Source organism: Pyrus communis, chromosome 9 (genome assembly GCF_041283825.1).
Source record: "Pyrus communis isolate YQ-2024b chromosome 9, ASM4128382v1, whole genome shotgun sequence".
Lineage (NCBI taxonomy): Eukaryota > Viridiplantae > Streptophyta > Magnoliopsida > Rosales > Rosaceae > Pyrus > Pyrus communis.
The window spans coordinates 27,801,559-27,813,940 of record NC_142573.1 but is presented as its reverse complement, the minus strand read 5'-3'; the positions used below and the strand labels follow the sequence as shown (position 1 = coordinate 27,813,940).

Sequence of the window (12,382 nt, the reverse complement as noted above, 5' to 3'; positions counted from 1 at the left end):
TTTTATCAAACACATTTAATGTTCTAGATTTTTTAGTAAGCTACTTTTTTTTTAAAGCACCACAATCTCAAACCAACTCTTAAGGTAATGCATTAGATTGTATAGAGATTAAAAAAATTATTAAAAAACATTAGGATGATTAATAAGATTTTAATGCCCTTGATTGAAGCTAAAATTCAAGTGCGTGAGAAAAGGATAAAGGGGTTGTGGTAAAAATTGTAAATAATTTGTAATAGTAGGTTATTCTTAGTGGCAATTTATTTGACATTTGGGTTTTTGTTGGATGTTTAATTATATGCGGGTTTATGTTTAGAAAACATAAGTTGTGAGGATCAATATTTAAAGAACCCTTAAATTTATTAAAAAATGAGATTCGTACTTGAAATTTATTTTAACAACAGATATAAAATTAAAAAACAAAAATTATATATACATACATATGTATGTATATGTATAAGGTTACGTAGTCAGAGATGGCAAACTACAACTGATATGACCATTTCCGCCGCCAAAAGCATGCACGTAATTTTCCTAGCAAATATCATAAGCATGTACGTAGTCCAAACTTCCCGCCATCTCAAATCCGGCAAACCAAAATGCTTCCAACGTCCAACGTCATCATGCGATGCACCTGCAAAATAAATTAACCACCATAATTTAGAATCTTTGCTAATTTTAGTCAACTTTATAAAACAAAATACGAAACTCGTCCGAGGTTTCCCTTACATCCTATTTGTCGTCCGCGACGCCGCCACTGCCGCCAGCGGCGGAAATAACGAAGACAGCGCAATACCTCTGGCAATCTCCCTCAGCAAAAACTTCTGAATCTTCCCGGTGGAAGTCTTGGGAAGCTCGTCCTTAATCACTACCGTCTTTGGCACCATGAAGCTCGGCAGCTTCCCCTTGCAATACTCAATGATCTCCTTCTCCGTTGGCTTTGGGCTGACGCCACTCTTGAAGCTCACGAATGCGCACGGCGTCTCCCCCCAAAACTCGTCGGGCCTTGCCACGACCGCCGCCTCGTTGACAGCTGGGTTCCCATACAGCACGGACTCGACCTCTATGCTGCTCATGTTCTCACCCCCGCTTATAATAACGTCCTTGGATCTGTCCTTGATTTCCAAATAGCCATCCGGATGCATCACCCCCACGTCACCTGTATAAAACCAGCCGTCTTTCATACAGCTGGCAGTTCCCGCTGCATCCTTCAGATACCCGAGCATCAGGCACCCGCCTCTCAAAACTATCTCCCCGATTTCCGACCCGTCCCGATTCACACTCAAACCCGAATCCGGATTCACCACATCCGCCTCCGTCATGCCGATCGTCATCACCCCCTGCCTCGCTTTCAGCCTCGCCTGCTCCATCGCCGGGAGTTTGTTCCACTCCGGCTTCCATGCGCATGACAGCACAACCCCCGCTGTCTCGGTCATCCCGTACCCGTGACCCACTACGAACCCGATCGACTCGGCCTTGAGCAAGACGCTCGAAGGCGGCGGAGCCCCACCGGTAAGAATGTTAACTGGATTTCGGAGCGGGTCGGACCTCCGGGTGTTGATGAGCATGTTGAGCACGACGGGCGCGGCGCACATGTGGGTGACGCCGTTAGCTTCGATTAACTCGTAGATTTTTGGGCCATCGAATTTGCGGACGCAAATGTTGGTCCCGCCGACGGCGGCCATGGCCCACGGGAAGCACCACCCGTTTGCGTGGAACATCGGTAGAGTCCACAGGTAGACGCAGTTTTTGGGCACGGACCAGTCCGTGAGGGAACTCAGGGCCACGTTGTAAACGGCTCTGTGGCAATGCACAACCCCCTTCGGAGCCGACGTCGTTCCGGACGTGTAGTTTAAAACGATTGGGTCCCACTCGGAAACCGGCCGGACCCACTTAAACAGCGGATCCCCCTTTCCCACTAGACTCTCGTAAGTGTCGATGAAATGATCGACGGTTGGGATTGATCCGTCCCTTGGATGATCAGTGATGAGGACGAGTTGGGGACGAGGGAGCTGAGGTGGGAAGAGCGAGAGGGCTTCCAGTACGAGAGAGGCAAAGAGGTGGTCGACGAAGATGAGTTTTGATTCGCTGTGGCGGAGGATGACGGAGACGGTGCGGGCGTCGAGGCGGGTGTTGATGGTGTTGAGGATGGCTCCTGCCATGGGGACGGCGAAGTGGAGCTCGTACATGGCAAGGGTGTTGGGGGAGAATACAGAGACGACTTGGGATTTTTTGATGCCGAGGTAGGATGAGAGGGAGGAGGCCAGCTGGAGGCATCGGCGGTGTGTTTGGGACCACGTGTAGGTGGTGGTGGTGTAGACGATGGAGGGGCAATTGCCGTAGACGATGGCTGCCCTTTCTAGCAGGGTGAGAGGAGTGAGAGGGCAGAGATTTGCAGGGTTTGGTTTGAGCTGCTCCATTGCGAGTTTAACGTAACTGACAATGAGAGAGAGAGAGAGAGAGAGGAAGCGAGGAAGTGGTTTTGGTGTTGCGGTTGGGGTTCGTTATATAACATATATATATACATTCAGATTACAGAAAAGGACAATAAGTGTATACTCGGTGTTTGACAAGTGGACCATGTTGCGATGACTTTTGGCCCAACAACAGATATTTTTCAGTGAAAGAGGACGAGATACATCAAAGATTTCCCCAACAAACAAAAATTATCACCGATATCATGATACTTGATGTATAAAATAGTATTTGGGCACATTAAACAATTTTCCCAACAAAAACACTTGTGGACAAGATAATCAACTATTTAAATCAGTTCAAAGAGAGTTTTTTTCAATATGTTCGGAACATCAGGTAAAACACTATATGTCATTATACAATCGGAATTTTTTTTAAGTCTCCATTCAATTGTGTAACATTATGTGGTGTTCCGAGCCTACTAAAAATCTCTCAAGTTGAAAACATCATATTAATACAAGGAATTTTTTTTTTTTTCAATTAACATGAGTAAAAGATGTTGGAGCTTTCCAACGAAGAGACATAAATTTAGGGATGTGCTATCCATACACCTTATTTTACTTCTCATACTCTTCTTGATAATTTATGTCCGTTAATTTTCTTCAATTCATTTAATCAAACGACTAAAAATTAAAAAGGTGTGTGAGAAATAAAATTAGGTGTGTGGATATCACACCCCTAAATTTAAAATATAATTTATAATTCATTTTATATATTTGGAAGATGTAAAAATCAAAGATGTGATTTGAAATTTCGTTTACTTTTCTTTTCTTTCTTTTTTTTCTTTTATATTTTTATTTAATTAGGATAATGTTATTTACCCTTCTCTTTTTACATTTCATACACCATGTTAATTTTTATCCACTAATCTTCATCAATTTATTTGATCGGATAACCAAAAATTTAGAGAGGTGTGTAAAAAAAAAAAATTGGGTTCGTGGATAAGCTACCATTTACTTATATCCTTTTTGTTAGAACTGTCCAACCAATGAGAAATGTAAAATGCATATTTAAAGTAGGTTTTTTAGCTAAAATGGTTTCTGAGATTTGCATAACTCCTCACTTTAGTTCATGAGATTTGAAATCGATAGTATTGGTCATTAAGTTTGTCCACCATCAATCATTTTGGTTCTTTGATGAAAAATCTCCATTAAATAAGAATAAAATGACAAAATACCCTCAATTTTTGTCAAATCATTTTGGCCTATTGTTTACCAAAATGAGGGTAGTTTTGTTATTTAAATTTTTATTTAACATAACTATTCATGGAAGGACCAAAATGATTGATGATGGACAATCTCAGGGACCAGTTATATTGATTTCAAATCTTAGGAACCAAAATAAGGAGTTAAGCAAATTTCATGGACCATTTTGGCTAAAAAGCCTCTAAAATATTTTGTATCTTCCATTGAAGACGCTCTAATTTACAGTTGACGAATACTAAACCAAATTAAGCAAATCTCATAAACCATTTTAACTAAAAAATCTCTAAAATATTTTGTATCTTCTATTAAAAATGCTCTAATTTACGATCGACGAATACTAAACCAAGCTTCTTTTTTCTTCTTTTTTTTCACTGTTGATTAATACTAAATCATTTATTCTGTGGGCCCCATCTCTTTTTGATAGACGAGTTAGATGTGAAATGTGATTCTCATAACATCACTCATTTTTTGGTAATTAAGAATCTTACCAACAACTACGGGCACTTTATAAACAAAAATATTATTTTTATCACATTTTTTATATCATACTTGTATCATTTTTCTAATAAAGATAAGATCCACATGTGTTGATGATCCCTATATCTATTATATCAATTCCCATGGTTGGGTTAAAACTCAAAATTCAAGTGTTAAACTCGCCTAAAGCTTCTTCAATAATTGAGCTAAAAAAATGTTTTGGATAAAAAAATTTTGGGCTAAATTTAGCTAAAAAATGAGGTAAGATTAGTGTCTGGACCAAGTGCTGAGACCTAGTTGCCGACTCTGTCGTCCAATTGTGGAAAGACCAAAGATTATTTTTTTTATCGAATGACCCACGTGGTTGAAAGTTGTTGAGATCGAATATGAGCAAATCTAATGGTAAAAGAAAAAAAAATTCAACAACCAAAAGTTAAATCCAAAGGCTAAAACAATTAAAACAATTGTTCGATCAAAATTCACCTAAAAACTCTATAAATACATATGTATTTGTTCAAACATACATACAAAATTCACTTTTTCATCAAACAATTCTTACTTTTTTTTTTCCTACCCATCTATGTATTTGTTTTTAAAATATTCATAAAAATAAATTAGGATAATCTACAAAAATTTTATTTTTAAAGAAGTTACCCAAAAAAAAAAAGGCTAAAATCATTTTTTAATAATTTTATGTTAAATCTTTAAGCCAAAACCATTGGAAGAGAAAAACTGTTTATAAGTTAAAACCTAAGGGCATATTTGGTATCCTACTTGAGTTCAACTTTTTAAATTCAAAAACACATTTTGAGTTTTAGACTTTGAATTTTTGTTTAGAATGACTCCTTTTAAAAATTGTATTCAAAACAAATTTAAAAACATTAAAAGTGAGCTTTTAGAGTTTTTATGTCTTTTTCTGCTCCCTCTCCTCAACATTTTTTTCTTGCTCTTTCTCTCTCCTAACCCTCGTTGTCTTATCTCTCTCCTCACATCATCACCCTTTGTCTAATCTCTCTCCTCACCCTCTGTCTTATCTCTCTCTACCGTATTTTGGGGTGTGATATACACACACTCATTTTTATTTCTCACACACCCTTTGCTAATTTTTGTCAATTAATCTTCTTCAATTTAACCGATCCAACAGTCAAAAATTAAAAATTTGTTTGAGAAGTAAAAAGGGATGTGTGGATATCACACCCCTATTTTTATGCTCTCTCATCACCCTCTCTTTCTTCCCTCCCCTCACCTCCTCGCGTACTTCCTATCTTTCTCTTTGCTTGCCAACCGTTTCCTTTCTTCTCTCTTTCCCACTTGTGTCTCTCCTCCAATTTCTATAAGGTAGTTTGAATTTAAATTAAGAAAAACTTCTTTTTTTTTTTAAATTTAACCACGTAGATTTTTTAATTTTGAGATTTAAAAGGAAAATTGATCTTAAGGGATGTCTTTTGAAAAATTTTTTAGGAACAATCAAAGTTTTTGGATAAAATACTAAACAAGTCCTGAATTTTTTGAGCTAAAATTAAGATTTTAACCTCAATTATTGGAGTTGGTCTTAGAAAAATAGTACCAATAAGGTATAAAAAAATATGACAAGTATATCATTACTCCTTTATAATTGTTATTGATGAAATGTGCTATCTGATAAATTATTTAATCATAAGGGTCGTATTGTTACGTTTTCATTTGTTTAAACGAAGTTGAGAAAATTGATTGATATTAGGGAAAGACCGAATCGCTAACCTGGCCCCAAGGGGTAGGACTGGGACGATAAACAACTGATTTCCTAGATGGGGCCATTGGAGGCTACTTGCTATAGCCCATCGTCATATCTATTTAGTTTGTTGTCTGGAAAATTGAATTTTCCTTTTTCAAGTTACATTAGAGGTCTCCGGTTACAATGGAGGTCCTTCTTTTGCTTCTGTGGTTTATGTATTTGGGTCTCTGTTATGTAATTTTGTTGTGTTTTAGTAATAAAGTAACCCGTTTTTCAAAATAAATAAATAAGTTACTCATTTTTTTTTTCCTCCGTATTTTACTCAAATTAAGAGTTAAAAGAGAGAAGTCCTGAATGCAATCAATACCGCTCTAGTCACATAAGAAAGCGGGATAGGTAACAACGGGAAGGGATCTAAGAGCATCCTCAATGAGGACTCTATTCTCCATGAGGCTACTACATTTCAAGTCTTAGCGAGAAATTTCATCCCCAATGAGATAGAAAACAGGGCTAGATCCACCACTGAGGTTAGTAACTAAAATCGGGCTACATCCAGCCCCAAAAAACAGTGGATCCCACAAAAAAAGTAGCAACTCATGTGAGCAAAATTCTATCACTCTTCCTCCACTTGCGAATACACTTATACTCTTCTTTTATTATTATTTTTTAATTCTTTTTTCTTACTTATTTTTCTTGCAATTTAGGTAAGTAATAATTCTTTTAAATTCCGTAAGAATTAAATTTTCAAATTGATTTAACGTTCATGGGCATTGGTGGGTGAAATTTTCAAATAATTTTTTTTCAAAATTGTATGATCCTAATTTACCAATTGGTCCTAGGTAAATTTGTGTTATATGTGAAAATCAAATAATTTTGGAGGGCGAAATTGGGGTTTGTTTGTTTCAACGGATGAGATTGAGATAAGAGAATCTAATCTAACATAACACTAATGGCGTCAATTGAAAAATTTGTCTTTAAAAACATGCTTGTTTCCAAGAGGAAAATTCTCCATTGTCACCTTCAAACGCCGTGATGTTATTTGGAATATGTCAATGAACTTAAGCTACTCTTACCCACAGCACTCAATCTACTGTGAACAAATTTACCAACAAATGATTTACATGTGACCAAATGTAAAGGACCAATGGTTTTTGTCTATCTTTCAAAATTTCCATGTATAACGTGAGCAGCAAGATTTTGTGAAACATCCTGAAACACCTAAGATGCCCTTCTATAAAAAAAAATCCCGCAAAAAAGGTCAAATAGATTAGGGATAGCTTAGTAAATGACACAAATCAGAAAATAAAGAAATTAAATAAAAGAATCTGAAGTCACTCACCTACAGATCATGTTAGTGCAAGTCTTTAGATTGACTATTTTAGTCGGTCGGATGAAAAACATCCGCAGTTGAGATAAACCCTAAACATCATGTCGCCTTGTTGAAGAACCCTCACACAATCCAAAAACGATTATTTTAAGGATAATATTAGAGAGATCAAAAATTTTTAATTAAATTTACAAGCCAAATGATGTGGTTATTGATGATTGAATTATTACTTAAACATTCATTAACATGCTTATTTTCTATGGATGACACGTCATTTGGTTTGCAAATTTATTTTTTAAAATTTTGATCTCCCTAACATTACTGTTATTTTAAAGTCCTTGTTCAATAAAACGATTATTTTTAGGATAATGATGAGGATACCAAATTATGTAAACCAAATGATGTAGTTGTTGGTGATTAGATTATTATCTAAGTGTTCATTAACGTGATTATTTTTTATTTTTTATTAGTCACACACATGCAAATTTGATTTAAAAATTTAGTTTACCCAATATTATCTTCTTCTTCTTTTTTAACAGTTAAAAGGAAAACAATTTTGAGCTGAGGAGGGGCAGGTAGGTAAATTCCAAACGAAACACCACCACCAGTCTGGAGTGTTGTGAGGAAATATTGATCATCACCACTTCCACTGCCCAGAAAACCCGGGGATATGAACATTGCAGATCGCCTGAAATTTGACAGTGCAACCATTAAATAATTAAATTTATTGATATTCCCCAATAAAAATTACATCCGCCGCATCCTCGACCAACCCAAAACGACGACAATATAGACCCACCAACCCAAGTCTAATAAAATCAAACTGATCGTCGCCGGCATCGCAGGGTGATGACGCATTTTCTATTTTCCAGTCAAGATGGCGAACAGTAATCAAACTTAAACTATATATAAAATTATTTTGGAGAAAGAATATCGGACTGAAACTTATTTTAACAATAGATATGAAAATGACAAGAATATATAGTCAGAGATGGCAAACGACAACTCATCTGGCAATTTCGGTCAGCAACACATGCATGCAATTTTCTTAATATCATAAGCATGTAGTCCAAACGTCCCGCCATTTCAAGCCCGGCAACCCAAAAGCTTCCAACGTCCAACGTCATCATGCGATGCACCTGTACAATAAATTAACCACCAAAATTTACAATCTTTTTAATTGTCAAAGGAGTAGTGCTACATCACTATATATTTGTGCAATCATTTATATTATATCTTTTTAGTAGAGATAAGACTCACCATCACATGTTGGTTCATCTGTATTAGAGATGTTCGACCTTGGATGCACTCCATCAAAACTAGATGAATGCTAAGCGTGCCACTGTTGGCCAAGACCAACATATTGTGAGTTAGTCGGGCATAACTAAATTGATTACTTGCGCCACAAGTAAAATGACTTCTTTTATCAAGGGATTGTTTATAGAAAGGTTAAGTCTATAAAAGGTCATTTTTACTGCCTTGAGATCAAGGACTGTGTTAATGTTATTTAGCAAGTTTTAATTAGGTCAAGATTACCAAGTTTAGTCCATGATTGCATTAGAATTGATAGGGAACAACCAAAAGTAGAGTATAGCGAAGGTTTCAAGTAATAAATGAGCATAACAGTCCATGTTAGAACTTAATAAATTAACTCAAGAGTAAACATGAAGTAAATAAAGACAGTATTTAATGCATCAAAAGGTAAACAAGTGAATTCGGGCATGTTATAAACCTTGTCAGGCTTGAGTCCCTGCCTCTCGGGCACTTCTTTTGCAAACTTACAGAGTATGGGCCAGCTTTTGGAAATGAAAAAGGGTGTAGTAGTGGCTACAAATTAAATCGATAATGTGAAAAGGCTGCAACAGAGCTATAACTTAAAGGGAATGAATGGGGGTGCAAAGAGAATATAAAGAAAGCGTCAAAGCTTTTAAGTGTTTTTTTTTAGAGTTAAGTTGAGTGTCATTTTCTTTGTATTCTCTCGTAGCTTTTATAAGACTTTCATCCTTTTGGGTTAAACCCCCTTGGATTGATGTGACATGCAACTGGTGATTTCACATTTAACCCTCTCCAAATTAAGGGGGTTTTACCCCTGAAAGGGTGCTTTTGCCTTATGCAAAACCCTTTGTTAATGACCCTTATGCCTACCCAGTTGCATGCGTTTACCGTCCAGTTTTGTCACGTTAGCCAATATCTTGAATTCTGGGTCGAACTTTCGTCCTCATCCTTCTTTGCTTTGATGGTGTAGTGTTTTCCTAGGGCTTTGTGTGCAATTGGGCCGCACTCTAGGCCTAATGTCCAATTTGGGTCTAAATAAGAGAAATGTACAAATGATGGTACAAATAGATAGTAAGAATAAGATTTTTGTTATCAAAGAATCTTTCCAAGTTTTAGTCAACTTCGTAAAACACAATACGAAACTCGGCCGAGCTGATTAAACTCCTAATTTTTTTCTCTAGTTTTTTTCTTTCTTTGTTGTCTAGTTTCTCTTACATCCTATATGTTGTTTGCGATGCCACCGCTGTAGAAAAACTAACGAGGGCAATGCGATCCCTTATTAATCTCCCTCAGCAAAAACTTTTGAATCTTCCCGGTGGAAGTCTTAGGAAGCTCGTCCTTAATCACCACCGTCGTGGGTACCATGTGTTGATGAATAAGCATTGTTACTATAATCATTGATGCAGAAGTTCAATGAAAAATTGAAGCTCGGATTGCTGGATTTCTTCTAAAGTTGAAGTGGTATAGCTTATGTAATCAACGATTGCGATTATAATGAGTGATAAATTATTTAATCGTAAAGGTCGTTTGGTTATGTCATTTGTGTTTTTCTTTATGGTAAAAGGTAAAATTTATTACCAACCCAACGACGAATGTCCAATCACAAATAAAGCACAAAGCAAAATAATGAACCTCCAAAATAACACAAAAACAGCCCAACACAAGAGTTGGAGCCCAAAGCAGAAAAACCAAAACAAAGAAACCAAAGCAAAATTGATTTTTCTTTTCTTTCTATGAGTCAGGTGTAAAATGCTTCGACTTCGTGTGCCCCAACTTTAAGATTCAACGTTTTGGGCGGTTGCTTAGGGACAGTGCTCTACTGTGGTGGAACCCAGGACCATGATGTGTCATGCAAGTGCGGGTGCACTCAACCTTAAGACTCAATGTTGACATTAGCCTATTAGGGAAAGACTGATTCGGTAACCCGGCCCGAAAGGGTTGGACCGGGACGGTCCACAAATAATTTCCTAGATGGGGGGCTACTTGTTAGCCCATAGTCTTATCTATTTCGTTTTTTTTTTTTTTTTTAAATTTTAATTTTAAATGAGACAACTGATGGTAAGCCACGGTTATCTTTGGCTGGGTTCGGTTGGAAAATTGTGCCAAATTCCTTGTGCCACCTGCCTGCCACATACACATAATTACCGAAAATCAATTACTGTTGGCCAACCGTCTTTTTACGGTTGCCAAAAATTGGTTCAGCCGAAATTATTGGCTGGTTCGGTTGGTAAATGGCATAACCGATGGTTTCAAATAAGCTAAAAAAAAAAAAACAACTCAAGACCATGCACCGACTCATAAATAGCAAACCAGAAAAGAGAAGAAGAAGTTGTTGCTGCATTTTTCAATTGATGATACGCCAACATAATCATGACTTAACAAATTAAAATGAAAATCAAATCAAAACTTAACAAGCCAGCATCAATGTCAGCAAATATAATCCAAATAGTCATAAGTTCACAAACTCAAAAGTCTAACTAATATAGTTGTCTAAATTCAATTGTAGCAACTAATGCATAAACAAAAAACTCAAAACTCAAAAGTATGGTTCTGGTTATAAGATCCCCTTATTATAATCCCAAAACAAATAACTTGTTGTTTTGATAATGCAATATCACTTAAGTAGTAGCAACCAATGCATGTGAAATCTTCCATGAATCAATTCTTCGAAGCACTTGGAATTGATGTTCCTGCTTGAGATGTAGAACCATCAACTATTTCAATTCAAATGTTACATAAAAAAAATATATATATATGATTAGAACAAAAGTAATATTGAATAATAATTAAATTAAAAATATCAATAAACATTGGATTGAAGTACTATAATTAGAATTAGAAAAAAATATAGCAATACTTACAATTTTCCAAATCTTCACACACACACACACACACACACACATATATATATATATTGGTAGGTATGGAATACTGCTAGTATACAAAATCCAATACCAAAGCCAAACCATTAATTGTTAGTTCGGTATAATGCCAACCGATTATGAAAAAAATGCCAAAACTATACCATACCATTATGAACCGACTGGTATGGTTCAGTTGGTAAATCGGTTTATGGAAAAATTTCCCACCTGATGTAAAACGTTTAGTGGAGGAATTTGAAGCACATCTTGATAGGTGCAAGGTGAAGACGAATAGGTCATGAGTATTGAGCCGTGATTTAAATAGCATTCAATATGTATAATTAATCATGCGAATTACAAATACAATAAATAGGCAATGTCAGCGTTGCCTTAAGGATCAACTTTGTATTTCAGAGTAATCAATATAGTCTTTAAGAATTCTCTCACTTTTCTAGTGGATTCTAGATGAATCATTAAGGGTGAACGTGAGGATCCCTATGTGTATCTTCTTGCTTCGACACACACCTACGGTTATCCACCCATTTCGGGATCAATGAGGTTATGAAAAATTTTACCCTGCTCATAATTTTATCTTTTTAGTTGAAATTGAAATTCTTTTTCCAAGTTACATTAGAGGTCTCCAACCCTAAACTTAAGCTACTATTTTTTTTCACCCGTATTTTATTCAAATTAAGAGTTAAAAAGGAGAAGCCCCAAATACAATCAATATCAGCCCGGTCACAAAGAAAAGCGGGATAGATAACAACGGGCAATGATCTATCTCAAATATGAGTATATGTGACCTAATGACCAACACTAGTGATGGTTGTAACAACCCGTCCAGGAATTTACGTAAGAAAATGGGTATTTTTGTATTTTCACTAAGTTTGGGGATACCTTCCTTTTAAAAATTGTTTTTGAGTCTTAATTGGTGAGCCCAAGGGGCCCACCCCCCTGTTTTTGTTCCCCGGTTCTTTCCCTATCCCTTTCTTTTATTTTTTTTTCTGAAAAGTCTTCTCTTCTCTCTTCTCCTTCTTCCTTTGTGCTCTCT

At 36.3% G+C, this 12,382-nt stretch overlaps 1 protein-coding gene across 1 annotated transcript; it reads right to left on the bottom strand.

The window, feature by feature from the left end:
• Positions 1-338: 338 nt before the first annotated feature.
• LOC137740804 (2-methylpropanoate--CoA ligase CCL4-like) lies at positions 339-2,480 on the bottom strand. Its single transcript, XM_068480606.2, has 2 exons — positions 727-2,480; positions 339-631 (listed from the first exon to the last, which is right to left on the bottom strand). Exons 1-2 carry the CDS (start codon positions 2,415-2,417, stop codon positions 619-621), a joined length of 1,704 nt encoding a protein of 567 aa, XP_068336707.2. The 5' UTR covers positions 2,418-2,480; the 3' UTR covers positions 339-618.
• Between the last annotated feature and the right edge of the window lie 9,902 nt (positions 2,481-12,382).

Excerpts from the sequence above, each read along its gene's own strand:
- LOC137740804 (XM_068480606.2), bottom strand. The coding sequence starts at position 2,417 with ATGGAGCAGCTCAAACCAAACCCTGCAAATCTCTGCCCTCTCACTCCT.